General features: G+C 42.8%; 1 protein-coding gene across 3 annotated transcripts in view; it reads left to right on the forward strand.

Annotated features, from left to right (window-relative positions):
• ctdp1 (CTD (carboxy-terminal domain, RNA polymerase II, polypeptide A) phosphatase, subunit 1) overlaps window positions 1-22,007 on the forward strand; it is a 285,110-nt gene that overhangs the window by 86,741 nt on the left and 176,362 nt on the right. For all 3 annotated transcript variants that reach the window (XM_078539924.1, XM_078539925.1, XM_078539926.1), the window contains exon 9: window positions 17,790-17,931. In XM_078539924.1, the coding sequence (XP_078396050.1) occupies window positions 17,790-17,931 (142 nt within the window). The remainder of the gene's footprint in view (window positions 1-17,789; window positions 17,932-22,007) is intronic.

The following is a 22,007-nucleotide window of genomic DNA, read 5'->3' on the forward strand; positions in this document are numbered from 1 at the left end:
CCTCCCTTCCCTGTGTCCAGGTTTGTTGCTTTAGTGTGGTTGGCTTTTTGAACGGAACAGTACATTTTCCAGGACTTGAGCACAAAAATCCAAGCTCCAGCGGCAATGAGCGAGAGCTGCACGGTCAGAGATGCCTGTTTTCTAATAAGATTTTAAACCAAGGCCCCCATCTGCCCTCTCAGGTAGATGGAAAAATCCCACAGGCACTGTCTTGAAGAAGGGTAGGAGGTGGGTGGTGTCACCCTGGCATCCAGGGCCAATATTTATCCCTTAATCAACATCACAGAGGCAGGTTGCCTGGCTCTTATCACATTGCTGTTTGTGGGAGCTTGCTGTGCGCCGGTTGGCTGCCGGGCTCCCTACATTACAGCGGTTGACTGCTCTTCAAAAGTGCTTCAGTGGCTGTAAAGCGATTTGTCATGCCCAGTGATTGTGAAAAGTGCTACAGAAATGTCGGTCTGTTTTTTAGCTGCTGCAGATAATTAGAAGGTGTTGCTTTTTGTACAAGAGAGAGAGGGGCTGCAGTGGTTCAAGAAGGCAGCTCACCACCACCTTCTCAGGGACAATTCGGGATGGGCAATAAATGCTGGCCCAGCCAGTGACACCCACATCCTGTAAATGAATAAAAAAAGCTGACTACATCTTAAGACTTTACCTCTTGATATTGACACAGAGGGAGCTATGTTGAAAGTGTCCATAGCTGCTCATGTTTAAACATGATAAGTACAAGCACGAAGTTCCATTGATACCTCCCATCCTCTTAACACATGCTGCAATTTCCAAGATTTGTGGGATGGGATTTGTTGGAAATTAGTAAGCAATTGTAATTAATATCAGCTAGGTACAAGAGCTTCACGTTACACATACTTGGCAATGCAAAATATCCGTTGTATTTTTGGATCAGAAAGTCCTAATGTCTTTGCACAGTTTTCGAATCAATGGCCCACAGGTTGGCAGCTTTAAATCTGTTTCAGGTGCAATTACAGTGCAAGCATTTTATTGGGTAAGAAGAAGTCTGGAAATGCATGAATTTGGAGTCCTAATTTTAAAAAGATTTGCGTTTATATCCTGTGAACTCTTATTTTCTCTAGCACCTGGCATAAGCAGGTAGTTATTTAACTCTTTTTTAAAAAAACAATACCCTGTGTTCACTTTACACAAGGTTGCTATAATTTTTAACGGGCAAATTTAGATGCGAAACTGATTTTACCAAGTTTATTACTGAACTGCACAGAGCCTCGGGGTTGACTGCCAGGCATGGCACAGTGCACTGCTTAGTTATGTTTCTGCTAGTATAGCAGGTGCAACAACTTTTCAAACAGCCACAATGCCTGTAAAACTCTGCTGCCCGTGTCCTAACTCGCACCAGGTTCTGTTTACCTATCACCCCTGTGCTCAATGAACTAAATTGGCTCCAGGTTCAGCCACGCCTCAGTTTTAAGATTCTCATCCTTGTTCTCAAATCCCTTCATGGCCTCGCTCCTCCCTCTCTGTGCAATCTCCTGCAACCCTGAGATATCTGCAACTCCACCTCCCCACCTCCAATCCTGGACTCTTGAGCATACCCGATTTTCATCGCTCCACTATTGATGGCCTTACCTTCAACTACCTAAGCCATAAGCTCTGGAATACCCTCCCTAAACCTCTCCAACCCCTTTGAGAAACTCTTTAAAACTGCCTCTTTGTCACTTGTCCGAATATCTCTTTATATAGCTCGGCGGTAAATACTGTGTGTAGTTCTGGTCACCATATTATAAAAAAGATACAGTGGCACTGGAGAGGATGTATAAAAAGATTGATAAGGATGATACCAGGAATGCGAAATTCTGCCCCTCAGGAAAGGATTGACAGGCTGGGTGTCTTTCCTCGTGAGAAAAGAAGACTGAGGGGTGACCTAATAGAGGTATTTAAAATTATGGAAGTTTCTGATGGAGTAGTCACAGAGGGTGGGTGTTTCCATTCTGGGGCAAAACATCAAGTAGACCACCAGCATAGGATAGTCACCTAAAGAACTCCAATCGGGAATTCAGAAGAAACTTCTTTAACCAAAGAGTGGTGAGAATATGGAACTCGCTACCATGGCGGTGAATAGTTTATAGACGCAGTTACGGGGAAGTTAGACAAGCATATGGAGGAGAAGGGGGACAGACGGTTAGGCTGATGGAGCTAGATGAGGAAGGGTGGGAGAAGGCTCGAGTGAGTGGTGGACGTTGACATGGACTGGTTGGGTCAAGTGGCTTGTTTCTGTGCCGTATATCCTATGTGATCTTATATGAAGAGGTTTCTACTGCATTCCCTATTGGAATTCAAATACTGTTCGACAGAAATTATTTTTGTCTGTGCTTTTTTTTTTACAAACTGAAGGATTAATTATTCCTTTTGAAGAAAATTGCTGTCTTTCAGGTATGACGATGAAACTTCAAATTGAACCTGACAACTCGATTAAGCTTTATTGCTGTGCAGCAATGAATTTGTTGGGAGTAACATGCAATTTTTCCCCCAGCATATATTTACATTAAGCCTGTTTCATCTGTTGCTACTTTTAAAGACCTCTTGCCTTGTTGATGAAATTAAAATGGCCAAAATGATAATTTGTCGTTGTAATTGAAGTGAAAGGAAGAAATGTGAATTGTGTTAGATATTGTCAGGGATCTTGCTTCACGTTATGTTAGATGGTTTTGTTCAATTTACGATGAGTTATTATTGTGTTTACTGTTGTTGTTCCGTTTTAAAAAGCATGATAAACAATTTTGCGTTTTATGGGGAGGGAAAATGGCATCAGCTGTAGATTCAAATTGATCATTGTAATAATTACCTCTTAGGAAGAACATTCTATGATGTTTTACTCATTGGATTTCAGACTAGAGACCTGATTTATTTGTTTAGCCCTTATTTGAATGCTGGTTTAGACTTTGTGTGCACCAGACTGAGTTTGTCATCGGTTTTGTGGGAGAGGTATGGGTGATGTGGTGTGTTTACAGTCTTTCATCTCTGCAATTAGAGGAACGAAATGTGTGTGATTGTGGCACAAAGGATCCTACGTGAAATATTTATGAGAATGGGAAGGTTATCAGAAGTAGAAGCTTTCCTGGGATTGGAGATACCACACCGGGAATGTTAAACTCTATCATGGCACCGTACAGTATAGACAAGAGGCTATTTGATCCATTGCATCAGTGCCAACTCTCTGAAAGAGCTATCCAATTAGTCCCTGCATTTTCCTCGTAGCCCTGTAAATTTTTTCTCTTCAAACGTGTCCTTCTTGAAAGTTACTTTTGAATTTGCTTTCAGGCAGTGCATTTTAGATCATAAACCCGCTGCACAAAAAGATTTCTCCTCATGTCATCTCTTACTTTTTTGCTAATTATCTTAAATCTGTGTTCCCTGGTTACTGGCCTTTCTACTAGTGGAAACAGGTTTCTCCTTATTTACTCTCATCAAATCCCCTCATAATTTTCAACATCCCCATTAACTCTCCCCTTAACCTTCTCAGGGATGAGCGTGAACTCAATTTGACTGGTCGTCTTGGATTCCTGTTTGCCCTGCGTTCTTTAAGCAGTATGAGAAGATAGCCTGGCTTGATTGGTTCTGGAAAAAATTACAAGTTGCGGTGGACACACAGGAAAAGGAGTCATTTTCAGATAGGTGGTGTTGCACAGGGCCTCTACTGCTCTGCACTGCCGAAAACCAGGTCAGCAGTTGGTTTTCCACAGCTGTTTCAGCACCTCTCATTGCCAAAGTTTGGGACACAGTCTCCAGTTTCTCCTGCTAGCACAGATTGGTTAAGGCAGGGAAACGTGCTGATACAGATAGGCATGCATATGTTGTCAGTATGAAATTTGGGTTAAGTATTGGTGATTACAGCCAATTCCCCTTCAGCAGGTAACTAATGATCATGTGGTATAGGGTGCCTTCCAGATGTCAACTCTGAAAGTCAAAGAGAAAAGCAAAGTTCTGATGAAGAGTCATCCGGACTCGAAACATTAACTGTGTTCCTCTCCACAGATGCTGTCAGACCTGCTGAGTTTTTCCAGCTATTTTTGTTCTTGTTTCTGAAAGTCAAAGGCCTGGTAAAGTGTTGTTCAACCAACACTGGTTAGCATCAGTTACCCTTTGGACTGAAGAGTCTTAGAGATAGTCGATGAACATGTATGTTCCCTGAAGCAAGGAGAGGCGGTGGCATAATGGTATTGTCAATGGACTAGTGAACCAGGGTAATGCTCTAGGGACCTGGGTTTGAATCCCACCATGGCAGACGATGGAATTTGAATTCAATAAAAATCTGGAATTAAAATGTCTAATGATGACCAAGAAACCGTTGTCGTAAAAAGAAAAAAACCCATCTGGTTCATTAATGTCCTTTAGGGAAGGAAATCTGTCGACCTTACCTGGTCTGGCCTACACATGACTCCAGACCCACAGCAATGTGGTTGACTCTTAAATGCCCTTTGAAATGGCCTTGCAAGCCAAACATCAGCTGTATCAAACCACATTGTAGTCAACAAGGAATGAAACTGGATGGACTACTCGGCTTATCTACACCACAGCAGTTCAAGAAGGCAACTCACTACCACCTTCTCAAGGGCAATTAGAGTTGGGCAATAAATGCTTGCCTAACCAGCAATGCCACATCCCATGAATGAATAAAAAAAATAGGTCCCAACACCAAGATGTTAAGTCCAAATGAGTCCACTGGCATTATTCGCCAGCATTACTGTGAAACTGATGCTATAAGATATGGACAGGTCACTCAATGTCACTTTACCTTTGTCTTATTCTGTCTTGTTCCCTGTGCAGGGTCCCTGTCGTTCTCCTTTCAGGGGTAGAGCTTAGAATTAGTAGCTTATCGTGTGGGGCATTTTGGACATGATTCTATCAGCTCCAAGTGAAACAGTGATTTACTCGTGCTTCTTTCAATTTAGTGTCGTGTATTCTCTGCTCACGGTGTGATCTCCTCTACCTTGGGTAGACCAAATGCAGATTGGGTTGACAGCTTCCAGTCATTTTAATTCTCCACCTTGCTCTCGCGCTGACATCGCTGTCCTCGGCCTCCAGTGAAGCTCAATACCAGCTCGAGGAACAGCACCTCATCTTCCGACTGGGCACCTTACTTCTGTACTCAACATTGACTTTAAAAATTTTAGATTGTAGCCTCTGCCCCGTTTTGTTCCCTGTTTATTGGCTGGTTTGTTTTTTTCTCTCTCCCTCTCGTTTCTCTTCTGTTTCCTTTACGTCAGCTATCCTGCAATCCGCCACTCCTCCAGACGCCCCTTTTGTTTCTCTACTTGTCCTATCACCACTCCTTTTGGCCTTGGAACCATGAAACATTTTGTCATTTAATCTATCACAAACCTTCCCCTTAGATTTTTTTCCTCACCCTCTCCCTTTCACTGGCTCAAAACTTATTACATTTCTTACTTTTCCCAAACTTGAGACGTTAACTCTGTTTCTCTTGCCATAGACGCTGCCTGACCTGCTGAGTATTTCCAGAATTTTCTGTTCTTATTTCATATTCCCAGCATCCGCAATATTTTGCTTTTGTGTAGTGATTCTGCCAGTGTTGTATGGCCTTTTTAAAGCGGTGCTTACCTTTTGTGGCTAGATTTTGAAGTGATGTTTCATTAAGCAATTAGGCATTGCCAATCTGAATTAACCAGATTTCATCTGTCTATTGAGCTCAACAAAATGAGGAAAGGTAGTTACTGAGAAGATCTTTGAAAATTGTAACATCTAGTTGGAATCTCACCATCATTACTGCTTTCAAAGCAAAAGTACCATTCTAAGAATTGACATCCTTGAGACCTGTATCCTCACCACTGACTTAATCCAACCCCACTCTTTGCAGTTTTGCCATCCTACTCGGCCCCAAGCTGAATTTTTGACGCCATGTACTGTCCATCACCTAAAGCTCCTACTTCTATCTCAGTAACATCGAATACCCCCACCCTTCCCTCAGCCCGCCTGCAGTGGCAGATGTCATCAGTGCCTTTGTCACCTCCAGACTAGATTATCCCAACGTACACCTGGCCAGCCTCCTACCCTTCACTCTCTGTAAACTACAGCTCACCGAAAATTCTGCTGCCCTTCTGCTATCACCCTGGCAAGTCCCGTTCACCTTGTCGTTGTTGGTTTATGTTGACTTCCAGACCCCCAACACTCAAATTTAAAACTGTCACACTTGTGTCCAAACCCTTTCACAACCTTGCCCCCTGCCATCTTTGTGACCACCTCCAGCCCCATAACTTTCCTACCTCAAGCTTTCTCTTCCTCTAACTCTGGCCTATTGCCCCTCCTCTCATCCCCCTAGGGCGCAGTGCCTTTGGCCAAATGGAATTGTCTCCCTCAAACCCTCCATCTCTTTTTCCCTATTCTTCTTCTTTAAGCCACCGCTTAAAACTCACCTCCTTGGATTGAGGCCAAGATTCTCCTTCCTACCATCTCCATTCTTTGACTAGGTGTCCATTCGCATCTGATTACACCTCTGTGAAACACTTGTGCCAATTTTTATCCCCAGTGTGAAAGTTGTACACAAATGCAAGTTGTTGATTTATTGCTTGTCATGGTTTTCAGTCTTGGATGTGCAACTGAGGCAAATAACTTGTCGGGGGGGCGGGTGGTGTGGTGGGTGCGGACTTAATGTGGCACCACCACTGTCTCTGTGGGTTGCGGCAAGCCCTGGCTGATAATTTACCCCTAATTTATTGTGTGGCTGCAAAATATCTCCTCAGTCTGCTGACCCGATAGAAGGAATAAAAAGGAGAAAGAGTCAATATCAAAAAGATGTTTGCTAATCCCATGTCTGTAACGTTTAAATTTTGCATAGGGGTCCTCAGCAAGACTTCTGTTATATTTCAAATTGGTTATTGTGTCTTTGGTGACATCCATCATGGGTTTACCTGGGATAGAAACTCTTGCAGTAACTCAAACGTTCCTTCTGCCTACAGTGTGATAGTGGAACTGCTGCAGTGTCTAGTTTGTGGAGTTTTTCTGATCACACTTGAGCACAAAAATCTAGGATGACACTCTAGTGCAGTACTAGGGGAATGCTGCACAGTCAGAGGTGCCATCATTCAGTGAGACAGCCTCACCTCCCCTCTCACATGGATGTAAAAGATCCTAGGTTACTATTTCAAAGAAGAGCGGGGAGTTATCCCCAGTGTCCTGGCCAATACTTACCCCTCAATCAACATCACAAAAAACAGATTATCTCGTTGTTATCACATTGCTGGGAACTTGCTGTGTGCAAATTGGCTGCTGTATTTGCTGAGGTTAACAGACACTTCAAAAAGTACATAATTGGCTGTAAAGTACTTTGAGGTGTCTGATGGGTCATGCAAAGCGCGATACAAATGCAAGTCTTTTTGTTTCTGGCTGTTGCAAGCAGCTATCTTGCGTCTTTGTATTTTCTGTCAATAGTCAATATTGCGGAAAATCAATCAAAATGCTGTATGGTGAAAGTATAGTCGTGGTCATTTAAACTCTGAGCATCATAGAATGGATCAGTTGTAGCATATCTTTCTAAGTATCGTATATATCAGTTTCATTGTAGTCATTGATCTCTTTGCAATGGTGGCTATTGTGTGAGAGGGCTGCTGAGAGAGATGGGTTTGTGACTTATCAGTGTATCTTGGGAATGAAAGATTGCATTTGAGTACACAGGATTCATCAAAGGTTTTAGGAGGAATCTTGACTTGTGACATATTTGTAACTACAGGTGTAAGGGTGTCACTTACCCATCACGGTTGATGTATATTTTCATTACTTGCTTTGTAGAAGAGGTTGTATAGTTGGTTGGGTGGATATTGATTGTGTGTTCAGTATTTGCTGAATAGTCTGAAAGTAATGGATGAGTAAGTTGCTGGTGAACTGGTGTCTGATTTCACATGGCTATCAATTTATTCCTGCAGGATTTCCACCCAGATGTTGTACAGGAGACTTCAAGAAATCCATTTATACTCACTGATGGTGCAATAATTGACTCTTTGGTAGCCCCTTGAGATTGTTGTAGGTCATAAACTCTTGTTATTTTTCATCAAAATCACCCAGATGTATGTAATCCTTAATGGTAGCATATGGTTTGTAAGCAAAAGAGCTATGGTATATCAGTCAAATTGCTTGTTGATTAACCCCTAATAATACTAGTTGTTCATCTGTTTGAAGGACTATACTTTATTAGTACTGATTTCAAAGGAATAATCTAATCTGCTGTTTCAGATAACTGTTACATGATACTCAGGATTCATTCTAAGAGTTTAGACTTAAAGATTGTGCATTTTATTTTGCTCTCTGAAGCCTTTAATCAGATTAGTACCTGGCACAATAAAATGCAAAGAAATACTCAGCAAGTCAGGCTGCATCAGTGGAGAGAGAAATAGAGTTAACCTTTCAGACTGGTGACCTTTCATCAGATCTGCATGAAGTTTAGAGATTTGACAGTTTATGAAGGAAGGTCAGAGGCAGGGAAAGAGGTGATGGGAGGATGTGTCCATGATGGAACAAGAGGGAAGGTCTGTGTTTAGGTGTGTAAAGATGGATGTTATTATTTTAATATTTTTGGGAATATGGTGATATTCGGTAAAGAAGGCTATGTGTGTCTATGGGTAAGGAAACTGGAGGGAAGTTGAGTAAAGACAACTTGTCTGAGGGAACTGAAAGATGAAAGGTAAAGGTTCTAGATGCATGCATTTGTAAAGAGAGGCTGTGGTGAAGTTGGAATTACAAGTAAATAAGTTGGGTTTTAAAATTTGCATTAGGCGATAGGCAAGGACTTGACTTTTCAGCTGCTAAATCTCAAAGGGAGTTTAAGGCACTTTTACAGCTTACAAAGGTTTCATAAATAAACAAGGGAAGGTTATTGCATTTCATTAAACTTGAAAATGGAGGCAATAGGAAGACATGAATGGTTTTTATATTTTGGATAAGTTGAGTTCAAAGAGATGCTTAGAGCAATGGAGTCTAGAATGAAAGGGACAGAAAGATATTGAAGGAAAGATGTTTAGTTGAGTTGTGGTGGCTGTGTGGGGGAGATGTCCTGAGACCTGCTCTGTGCTGAGAAAAGTTGTGAACTGGAAGCAGCTATCCAGATTCAGGCCAGAGAAGCCGTTTGCAGAAAGCAGTCTGTTTCTGAACTTCCTCCGGATTTTCACTGTAGAGTGGGAGAGAGTGAGAAGTCGTGTGGTATATTTTTATTAAAGTAGCAACAGATTTTGCCTTGGGTAATATTACTGGATTTTTTATGGTTAGCAATCCATAAGGGAGCTGTTGCCGGGTAGTTTACTTGTGTATTCTGACCAAGTGGATTTTTTTTTTTGGGAGAATGTTTTGTAAGACTGTTTCAACTGTGTAATTTTACCCTTGTGTGTTTGAGGTATTTTCCTTCTTGTTAATAAATCGTTTGATTTTAAAATCCTAAGAGTGTTCCTGGGATTCTATGCTTCTGAGATCACTAACTTTCCTCTCATTTTCAAAATACAAAAAATAAGTTAATATCAGTAAGACAAGTCTCCCTCTGAGATATGGCTTGCTCAGCGATTAACATCATCTGCGGTCATAACAGGGTGGAAGGTAGGAGTGATTAAATGACAGAAGGGTTCATGGTGCAACAACAACAGCTTTTATTTATAAAGGACCTTTAAAGTAATATAACACCCACGGTGCTTCATAAGAGCATTATAAAACAAAATGTGACATTGGTCCCCATAAGGAGATATTAGGTCAAGGTCAGGTGACCTAAAGCTTATAGAGTGCCTTAGAGGAGGGAAGTGAGGTGTAGGGAGGGTATTCCAGGATTTAGGGCCTAGGAAACTGAAGGTATGGCATGCATTGGTGGAGAGCTTAAAATTGGCGATGCTCAAGAGGCCAGAATGAGATGGCGCAGATATCTCAGAGGGTTGTGGGGTCAGAGGAGATTACAATGATCGGAAGAGAGCGAGACCATGGAGGGATTTGAAAGCAAGGATGAGAAATTTAATTGCTTGACTGGGGCCCAATGTAGGTCAGCAAGCACAGGGTGGTAGGCGAATGGAAATTGGAGCAAGTTAAGACACGGACAGAAAAGTTCTGGATGACCTCAAGTTTACAGAGAGTAGAATGTGGGAGACCATCCAGGTTTACATTGGAATAGTAAAGTCTAGAGATATCAAAGGCATGAGTGAGGGTTTCAGCAGCAGATGAGCTGAGACAGGGATAGATTGGTGCAGTGCCATAGAGGTGACAGATAATCTTTGTGAAGGGTCCAATATATTTGGAATGGGGACTGAAGACAATGGCTGTGATTTTCCAGCCGCCCCTTGCTGCCAGGATGGTCCAGTCCCATCGTAAGTCAATGGACTTTTGGATGGGTTGCTGAATCTCCCACGGCGGGTCCTGCCACAATGGGGCCGGAAAATTCCGGCCAATGGCTAAAGTTCTCCCAGTATATAATTGGTGGAAATTTCTGCTCATCCCATACTGGATGTCAGGTGAGCAGTCTGATAATTTAGTGTTAGTGGAGGAGTCAAGAGAGGTGTCTGTGAGGTAGAGCTGGGGGTCCTCAACGTCCTTGTGGAAACTTAAGCTTTTGGATGACGTTGCTGAGGGACAGCATGTATATGAGAAATAGGTGGGGGGGTGGGGCGAGGGTAGCTTCTTGAGGGACACCAGAAGTAATGGTGCAGGAGCAGAAAGAGAAGGCATTGCTCGTGTTTCTCTAGCTAGGACTAGACAGGTAAGAATGGGACCAGGTGAGTGCAGTCCCACTTAGCTGGACGGCAGCAGAGAGGCGTGGGAGGAGGATGGGATGGTCAGCCTTGTCAAAGGCTGCAGACAGGTCGAGAAGGATGAGGAGGGGATAGTTTACTTTTGTCATGGGTCACATAGGATTTCATTTTTGACTTCGGTAGGAGTTGTTTCAACACTGTGTCAGGCGTGAAAATCTGATTGGAGGGATTCAAACGCGGAGTCCTGCGAAATATGGGGCAGCGATTTGCAAGGTGACAACACTTTCAAGGTCTTTGGAGAGGAATGGGGGGTTGGAGGTGGGGGCATTAGTTTGCAAGGATGCCCAGGATTGATTTTTTTTTTTGAGGAGAGGTGACATGATGAGAGATGAATTATGTCAAAACTCAGTGTTTGAATCCTTCCAATCAGGTTTTCGCTCCTGCCACACTATGGAAACAGCTCCTATCAAAGTCACAGTTCGCTTCAAGTTAATATCAACCTTGATGAAAACATTTAGAATTATTTCAGGATGGAGGTATGCATGCAGCATCTTGGTGCTAAAAATACAAGATTGCTTCCAGTAAACCTTGTAGGGAAATTTCTTCAATTGGAGAGTGGTTAGAATACGGCACTCGTTACCGCAGGAAGTAGTTGCGGCAAATAGTCTTGATGCGTTCAAAAGGAAACTAGATGAGTACATGAGAGAAAAGGGGATAGAAAGATATGCTGAGAGGCAGGAGATGGAATGGCAGGAGACTTGTGTAGGGCATAAACACTACCACAGTAGTTGGGCCAAATGGTCCACCTCTGTGCCGTATATTCTAAGTAGCAAGAAGCAATAATGTAGGCAAGCCATTTTATTGAACACCTAAGGACCCCTTTTCCCCCCCAACACTACGCATAGCTCAATGACAAAAACTGGATTTTTATGCTGCAAGTTAGGACATTTGTACTTTGACCTTGTTAGATTTATGGGCTGACGTTTGCATGAATTTCAATTTAAGTTGATTTTCTGCATCAAAATCGCTTGACAAAATTGATTTGATGCAAAAAAATGCTGGCAACTTTTGAGTTGCAGAAAATATTTTTTGTCGTGTCAGTAATGGTGATTTCTGGTTGAAAGGAACTGCAGAATGTGCAATAACAGAATCCCGAGATTCAACCTTATCCTGTCCTGTGGCGGCTAACAGAACATTCAACCTCCTTTCCTGCTGTTGACTCTCCTGCAGAGAATCTTTCATAGAAAAGGACTCCTACGTTAAAGATGTTGCTGCCCCTTAGCCTAAACACCAATTATCTTTTCAGTCGCTTCCTAGATTCAGTGGAAGTGCTAATCTCACTTGGTTCCTGTTACATCGAAATATATTTTCAATGGGAGCATGACAGAAACTCTTTTGATTTTGAGGATAGCAAGCACTTTCTGCCATATATAATGCAGAATTGATATTTTTTTAATACACATTTTACATGGACAAGTCAGCATGTTTCGGGTCAAGCCTATCTGTTAGACAAGTGCAGCTCCCACCACAGCCTCCCACAACATTCTAAACGACCCAGTATTTAGACCTCCTCCCATTTGCCACTCTCTTGGCCGTGGCCTGGGAGTAGAAAGATGCAGATTTTTTTGTTTATTCTTTCGCAGGGTGTGGGCGTCGCTGGCTAGGCCAGCATTTAATCGCCCCTTCCTAATTGCCCCCGAGAAGGTTGGTGGTGAGCTGCCCTTCTTTGAACCGCTGCAGTCCATGAGGTGTAGGTACTACCCTGTTAGGGAGGGAGTTCTGGGATTTTGACCCATTGGGTGATATTAGAATGTAAAGCCGCATCGTGTGCGAGACGGAGGAGAATATTCGGAGTGACTTAGCTTGTGTTCGTGGGGAGACGGTGGTTGGAGAAGCTGAGAAAGACCACGGGCTGCCTTGCAGAAGGAGAAATCTGACGGCAAAAAGAAAATACTTGGGCTGCTGGAGACCTGAAATTAAAAATAAAATCTGAAAATGGTGGAAATTCTCAACAGGGTCAGGCAGCGTCTGCGGCGAGAGAAATAGAGCTAATATTTCAGGTCGATGACCTTTCGTTGGAGATCTGATGAATTGATCTTATTCCTAGTGCGTCTCCGCGCACACTTTTTTTTCCAATGTGGGAGCACTGGGAAAGTGGTGGAAGGATTCTCGGGCTCGTGGTCAGCATGTTGAACTGCGTCAATGAACAAGTCAATGAACTGATCACGTCATGGTTTTGTTGAAGATGAGCAATGTAGCTTGGTTTGGGCGTCTTGAACTAGGGGGCAGCCTAAAAGTTAGAGTCAAATCTCAAAGTTGCGGAGGTAGGAAACACTTCTACACTCAAAGGGTGGGTAGATGTTTGGAATTGCCTTCTACAATTAGCAGTTGATGCTGAGTCAGTTGTTAATTTTAAATCTATGATTGATAGATTTCTATTAACCAAAGCTATTACTGGGATATGGAGTTAGGTCACAGAACAACCCTGATTTCATTTAATGGTGGAACAGGCTGGAGGGACGAAATGACCTCTCCCGCTCGGATAAAACATTACAGGAGCAGAGCATTAAAAACGCCAACAGTTAAATTTTTACAATGGAATTGACGCTTATCCCTAACATTCTATAAATGCTACATAATTTAATCAGGTTTCAAAAGCTGAACTCGTTCGAATGGCGTAACTGGTGAGTGGTAAAATAAGAGCAAATTATTTTGGGAAATGGGCAACTGTCATTTTAAAATCTGAAAGGGTTAATGTTATTGACAAGACCCTTCATCGGGATTGGCTGACTGAATTTGAAGCCGTTGAATTAAAATGTTAGCCTAACTTTCTCTCGGGTCCTGAGTGACCTGGTTTGCAGGTCCAGCTTTTTTTCATTTTTATATGCGCGCTGTGTTACACCACAGTAGCAGCTGATGCATTAAACCTTGTGCTTATTTAGTGGAGGGATATCAATGTTCGGGGTCGCAGCTTTTCCTGTTTCAGACATCAGCTGTGCAAAAACAGCAGAATGCATTTACATAGCGCCTTTAACATATATCTCTATCGTGCCAAAACACTTTACAGGGGCATGATCAGACAAAACCCGACACCAAACCACATGAGATATTTGGACAGCTTGGTCAAAAAGAGGTAGAATTTAAGGAGTGCCCTAAAGGCACGGAGGGAGGTGAAGAGGCTTAGGAGAGGGAGTTCCAGACATAAGGCCTTGGCAACTGAACCTTTGGCTGCCAATAACGAAGCGAATGAAATCAGGGGTGCTCAAGAGGAGAGTATTTATTGCAAGAGTGAGATATCTCAAAGGGTTGTAGGGCTGGAAGAGATTACAAAATTAGGGAGGAAGTGTGGCCATGGAGGGATTTGAAAACGCGATTGAGAATTTTAAAGTTTGAAGCGTTGCTTAACCAGGAGCCAGCGCAAGTCGGAGAGCTTAGGGTTGATGGCTGAACGGGACTTGGCGTGGCTTAGGATGTGGGGAGCAGAGTTTTTGGATGCGTTCACGTTTATGGAGGGTGGGAGATGGGAGGCTGGCCAGGAGGGCATTGCAATAATCAAGTCCAGAGGTAACCAAGGCCTGGTCGAGGGTTTTAGCAGCAGGTGAACTAAGGCAGGGCCAGAGCTTGATGATGTTATGGAGATGGAGTTAGGCAGTCTTAGTGATGGAGTGGAAGTTCATCTCGGGGTCAAATACAACACCAAGGTTGCGAACAATCTGGTTCAGTCTCAGACAGTTGCAGGACAGAATTACACTCCTTTTTTTTTTAAACATACCTAACCTCAAGGTGACCGCTTTCCCGTCCTTCACTCCAGCTGTCCTGTCTTTTTGCTGAGTGAGATGGTCAGTTAGTGTCAAATTAGCGAGTTTTTCATGTAGGCATAAGTGCACTAGGATCAGGACTGAATTATACAGACTCACTACACCGAATTATACAGACTCACTACACAGAATTATACACCCTCACTACACAGAATTATACACCCTCACTACACAGAATTACATAATCTCACTACACAGAATTATACAGACTCACTACACAGAATTATACACCCTCACTGCACTGAATTATACACCCTCACTACACAGAATTATACACCCTCACTACACAGAATTATACACCCTCACTACACAGAATTATACACCCTCACTACACAGAATTATACACCTTCACTACACAGAATTATACACCCTCACTACACAGAATTATACACCCTCACTACACAGAATTATACACCCTCACTACACAGAATTATACACCCTCACTACACAGAATTATACACACTCACTACACAGAATTATACACACTCACTACACCGAATTATACACCCTCACTACACAGAATTATACAGACTCACTAAACCGAATTATACACCCTCACTACACAGAATTATACACACTCACTACACCGAATTATACACCCTCACTACACAGAATTATACAGACTCACTACACAGAATTATACACCCTCACTACACAGAATTATACAGACTCACTACACAGAATTATACAGACTCACTGCACAGAATTATACACCCTCACTACACAGAATTATACACACTCACTACACAGAATTATACATACTCATTACACAGCATTACATAACCTCACTACACAGAATTATACAGACTCACTGCACAGAATTATACACCCTCACTACACAGAATTATACACACTCACTACACAGAATTATACATACTCACTACACAGCATTACATAACCTCACTACACAGAATTATACACCCTCACTACACAGAATTATACACCCTCACTACACATAGGACCCTTGCAGAAAGCATACTGAGGAGACCCTTAATCTGGGACGGATTTGAACTCAGGCCCCAAGGCTGAAAGATCAGTGTTAAAACAATTTTTTAAATGATAAATTAGCAGAATTATTGTGCACTTTTACTTGGTTGATTTACTTGTGAATGTTTAAATAATGTTTGTTTTCCCGTGTAACATTATATTAAGTAATATTGATTTTTACAGAGTAGCTAACTAATCGGATTAATCCTGTCTCATAAAACAGACCTGTCGGTAGTCACTTTATGATCATGGAGGGGGGAGGGGGAGGATGTGAGTGGCCTACATTATCCCAACTCCTAATTGTTGTGAGGATTGTCCAAGTTTGCCTATCACTTTATTTTGTTCTGTTCATTCCGCTTACTGTATTTGTTGGACCATTAAAATGCACTTATTTTCTGGAAAAAGTGTTATAGTCTGAAAGTTATTCTTGTCGTACAGATCATTGGCATGTGTTTCAGAGTTACACACGGTGACTAGTTTGTTGTCTTTTGGTAAAAGTCTGGCGTGAACCCCGTGGTGATAGCTGTTAGAATCATATCTCTAAGGGCTGATGTTTTCTTTTACAAAATGGAAGGACACGGCATGACCTGGATGCTAACCTGGGATTTTCTTTTTTTGGAAAAGAAAGTCAAAAGTTCACCTTGGAGCTGTCAACGAGCAGGCCTCTTCCAAGCAACCACCCGACCTATGTGGTGCTTGAGAAGGAGTTGTTTGTTTGTTTGAACTGCAAAACGCTTTACTTAATGAAAAGCTGGAAGACAAAAGGCAGCTACAGTACGGGGGAGCGGAAAAAAGCTGAAGCTGTGAACCTGCTTGTTTTGAAGGCAGTCTGGTTGGAGAACGAGCTGGGAAAGGAAGGCTACCTTGACTGACTCCCTCTCTCCACCCTTGCCAAAAATGGTGTAGGGCCATCAACCTGCAGTCAGAGAACCCTCATCTGAGTGAAACCAGTCTGCAATTGGACCTGTAAAGCTGAGACCAGTGGTGAGAACTTCCAGGCATCGACCAGGACCAGCACAGGAGAGAACTCGAGACCCTGCAGACTTTATTCTTTATTTATTAACGCCCATCTTCCAAAACCCATTTCTGCAGAGAGACTCTTGTCTATTTGTCCTCTGTCTGTGTGCGCGCCCGGGGAATTCTTTAAGAAGAGATAAATAGTCATACTTCCCGATTATAGCTGTGTGTTAACCAGTACTGGCAACTTGTTAAAAGAAGTTTTGTTTAAAAATAAATTAATCATTCTGAGCTTTTGAAAGAACCCTGGTCAGAGTCTCTTTTCTTCTGGGTACTGGAGACATAGGTACACAATTGGCCATTTCGGTGAGAAAATTAAACATTTAAATTAATGGTATGGCCTGCGGAGTAGTGGGGCTTGATAATTCGCCCACTCCTCCCATCCCGGTCATAACAATAGCAGCGTTGAGGACGTTTTAGGATCCTACGATGATTAAAACTTCATGTTGCATTATTGTTTTGGGGTGCTACATTGGGTATTTTTGTTCCGTAATGATAAATGTAAATATTGCGTACTCTACATGGAATAAAATAATTTTTTCCTACATATTTTATTTTAAAATCCTGCTGCTTCATGTGGTCCAGGGTCTATCTTATGGTCCAGCAAATACGGTACTTTTGATGGGTTCTTGAACCTTGGTGGGTGGATGGGCCTGTTTTGTGGGGAGAGACGTGGTGAAGGTACAAAATCAAAACATTGAAAGAAAATCCTCCAAAAGGACAGAAAAAAGTGAACTTTGTGAACGAACGGATGAAGAATGTTGAAAACAGAAGAAGAAATAAAGCAGAGGTCGACAGATTTCTAAATACCAATGAGAGAAGGAATATGGGGATAGTGTGGAAAAAAGGCATTGAAGTGGATGGTCAGCTCATGATCGATCGTATTGAATGGCGGAGCAGGCTCGATGGGCTGAATGGCCTACGCCTGCTCCTCTGTTCCTATGCACCATTCAAAACAAAGGCTAAAAAGAACAAGAAAAAGTAGAAAGAAAACTGTCGCTTCAATTTGCCTATCTTAAAGATTGTTGATTACATGCAGCTCTAGGCCCAACTCCTGGAGTGGGACGTGAACCCAGATTGATATACTATATGTAGACCAAGACATTTCTTTTGGCAGGTCTGTCTGGTGAAGTCACGAGGGTATCACTTCTTGCAGCTGTGGCAAGCGATGGACAGTGATATGAAGGGATGCATGGTGATTGGTATATCTGTATTGGTCGTTTACATTTGAGCACAGTTTGGTAACAGAAAGTCTTTCTTATCATTGCAGGGACAGAAAAAGTTCGGCAAGCGCAAGCGTGTAAACATCTCCACGTGGTAAATCCAGACTGGTTATGGAGCTCTCTAGAACGATGGGAAAGAGTTGATGAAAAGTTATTCCCGTTGAAAGAAGACTACGTCAAAACGCAAAGGTAAACAACAACAACAACTTGCTTTTACGTAAGTGCTTTTGAATGTAGAAAAACATTCCAAAGTGCTTCATATAGGCACTGTCAGGCACCATTGGACGCTGAGCCAAAGGAGACGATAATTGGCAAACCGAAAGCTTGGTCAAAGAGTTGGGTCTTAAAGGAAGAGAGGAAGATGGAGAAGCGCAGGGGATTAGAGATGGAATTCTAGCTTGGGGGAGGGGGGAGGCCAACAATGGTTGGGTGAAGGAGGTCAGCTGTGCACAAGATGCCAAAGTTGGAGGAATGTAAATTCCCCAGAGGTTTTTAGGCTGCATAAGGTTACAGAGATGGGGAGGAGCAGGGCCCTGAAAAGATTTGAATGCGCAGCTGAGAATTTTAAATTTGAGGCGTTGGGGGACTGATAATCGGTCCAGTTCAACAAGGTGGTGGGTGATTGGTGAGTGCGACTTAGTCCGTGATAGGATATGGGCAGCCTAGTTTTGGGTGATTTGACTTGTGCAAAGGGTAGAGGTCGATAGGATGGCTAGGAGATCATTGGAAGGCTAACACAAAGATGATTGGCGGATGGGCTGAAACAGGGTCAGAGGTGGAAGTAGGCAGACTTTCTGAGGGTATGACATAGGATACTTCATTGGAGTTGAATAAACTGCCTATAATGTGAATAATCTGGATCAACCTGAGCTGAAGGCCAGAAAGGGTGGTGTCCAAGCTATAGGGTTGGAGGCAAGGGCTGAAGATAATGACTGCCATATTCCCAATGTTTAAAGAAAAAAAAAGAAAAACTTACTTATTTATATTTGGCATTTATATAGTGTTTTTCATGACCCCTGAATGTCTCAAAGTGCTTTACAGCCAATGAAATACTTTTGAAGTGTAGTCACTGTTGTAATGTAGGAAATCGGGTAGCCAGTATGCACACAGCAAGCTCCCACATTCAGTAATGTGATGATGACTAGATAATCTGTTTTAGTGATGTTAATTGAGGGATTAAATATTGGCCATGGATAACCTCCCACTGCTATCCTTTGAAATAGTGCTGTGGGATCTCTTAAACCTTTCACCTGAGTAGGCAGATGGGACCTCGGTTTAACATCTCATCCGAATGCACCTCCCAACAGTGCAGCGCTCCCTCGGTACTGCACTGGAGCGTCAGCCTTAATTTCTGTGCCCACCCCCTGGAGTGGGACTTGAACCCAGAACCTTGTGACTGAGAGGCAGCGCGCTACCCACAGCTACCGCACAACTGGAGCAAATAGTGGCTCATCCAAGGCTGAATGTTGGACAAACCGTCTGACAATACAGAAGCGGTGGGGAGGGGGAGCTGGGTGTCATCAGTGATATATAGAAGTTGACCTCACGCCTTTGAACAATGAAGTTATTTGGAATGTTTTATTTTTATCCAGAATATAGCTTCTAACAATCTTTCCCAGCAACTGAACAATCATAGCCAATACATGTCTATTGCATGTGAAAAAATGGTTAAAATATAGGAAAAAGCCAAGGTGTATGTACTATTCTATGTACTTCAGTTATGTCACCTTAAACACCTTATTACTGTGTTGCACTTCATATGCTTTGGCAGTTGAAAGACTTGTTGCTGGGGCCTGCAAGTAACACCTCTTGATACTAATGACCCCAATTTCTTTGACACCGTGTCAAAGATCTCTAAAGGAGAGGACTGAAATGTTGCAGGTCCTCGTTAATAACTAAAATATGCCTTTCATCATCTGGATAACCTGGTGAGCAACTCTTTGCGTCATCAGTTGCATTTTGAGCACTGCTTCCCTCAATCTCCGACACAACTAACGCACTCAGAAGGCTGATGGTGCAGGAGTTATTGTGGTTATGCGGAAGCGTATAACCTTGAGGTTACCGGTGATGACCCCCACCTGGAGACTCATTGGCCTGTTCTTTTCAGCACAATTTGCCAAAACCGTTGCAGAAGATTGTGACCTTTTGAGTGCAAATTATGTCCAGCACAAATGGGAGTTTCCCAATCTCCGGAGCTTGTTTAAAAAGCACGTGCTAGAAGCAGCACCGCTCACAAAACAGGCCATGCTCCCCTCCCCCCCCCGATCACATTAATCACAAGTCAGGAGTGTGTGGCAGCTCCAACAACACTCAAGAAACTTGACACCATCCGGGACAAAGCAGCCCACTTGTTCAGCACCCCATCCACCACCTTCAACATCCACTCCCCCCCCACCACCGACGCACAGTGGGTACCATCTACAAGATGCACGACAGCAACTTGCCAAGCCACCTTCGCTAGCAAGTTCCAAACCCGCGACCTCTACCACCTAGAAGGTCAAGAGCAGCAGAGGCGTGGGAACACCACCACCTGCAAGTCCCCCCCCAAGCCACACGCCATCCTGACTCGGAACTCTGTTACCGTTCCTTAACTGTCGCTGGGTCAAAATCCTTCCTAACCACACTGTTTGTGTGTATCTGCTCCATGTGGACTGCAGCGGTTCAAGAAGGCAGCTCACCACCACCTTCTCAAGAATGGGCAATAAATGCTGGCCTAGCCATTGACCCCCACATCCCTTGAAAGAATAAGGAAAAAATCAGCATGGTGAGTTTCTGCTACCTTCAGTCTGCTTGTGGGCCTTGGATGAGGTTTTTAAAATGGAGCTTTTCTTAAGACGCAAGAACGTTAATAGGCGTGTTTTAAACCCTTTTGGTTATAACTTTTCTTTAAATTTACTGAGGGACTGACTACATCAATATAGCTAGCAATTGGTTCTGTATACTTTTTTTCCAAGTAATTTTCAGTAATTTAAGATTGGGTTACTCACAGGTGGTGGATTGACATTGTGACCAAAAATTGGTTGTGTTTTTTCGCAATAAACCTATTTTCAGCTCTTTAAGTAAAACTGCGTCAAATTACCACTCTTAAGTATGTTAGAATGTTTTTTAAAGCAAAAATTTTTCTTTTGAAAGAAAAATTACATTCTGAAGCACTGCTTGATTGCACTGGTTTGTAGTGGGTTTTATAATCAACGATATGCATGAAACTTTGAGCAGTAACTTTGCAGAATGAGTGCAGTTTTTGCCCAGGTCACCGACTCTATCTTCAGTTGAGTAATTGGAGCCATGGGCAGATATGTTCAGAGATCCACACGCTCTGTTTTGACTATACAATGGGATTTTCAATGTCTACCTGAACTACCAGAGCAGGCACGCAGGATCTCTGTTTTACTTCTGACCTGCAGGATGGTGTCTTTTTGACAATGTAGCATCCTCTCAATACTGCGTCAAAACATTAGCTCGGTGAGTCCTGGAGTGGGGCATAATCCCACGACCAGCTGATAATGTCACAAATTTTCACCCTGTGAAAACGTAAAAGAAAAGGACAAAAGGTTGACCATGTTGATAACAGAACGCTTTGTCTTGACAATCACTGGCAAACCATGTTTGTGAAGTACTGTTTGAGCGAAAATTACACAAGAATTGCTTTTCACGAAATACATTTGAATTCTCTATAATATTTTCAGAAATACCGCTGGAGTCCCCTACCAAGGATCTATAATTGGCTCCCTCTTTGTCTTCATGTAGACCAATGGCACATAAGGAGAACTCCCTCATGTATGCTGCTCTATCTATTCCTCCACTGGCTCTCTCACCCTTTCACTAGCTCTGTGCTGTCAGGAACTTCTTCAACATCCAGACTTGGATAAGCCACAGTTTCCTCTTTTTAAACATTAAGAAGACCTACTGCCCCTGCCATTTCCACAGATTCCACCTCCATCCTGAGCCATTGTCCTATCTGATCCTGAGCTGAGATTCCCATGCCAACCCATATCCTCTCCTTCATCAAGTCCCCCTACTTTCACCTCCATAACATGGCTTGTCTCTACTGCACCTCAACCCATCTGCTGCTGCCTTTGTCACCCCCAGACCCAAGTGTTTCAATGTTTCCCTGACCAATGTTCCAACTCCCATCCTCTGTATACCTCACCTTATCCAAAGCTGCTGCCCATTTCCTAACTTGCATCAAGTTTCACTGACCTACATTGGCTCCCAGTCCCCCCAACATATCAAACTTAAAACAGCCATGCTCGTGTTTAATTCCC

This window comes from Cetorhinus maximus, chromosome 4 (assembly GCF_964194155.1).
Source record: "Cetorhinus maximus chromosome 4, sCetMax3.hap1.1, whole genome shotgun sequence".
NCBI lineage: Eukaryota > Metazoa > Chordata > Chondrichthyes > Lamniformes > Cetorhinidae > Cetorhinus > Cetorhinus maximus.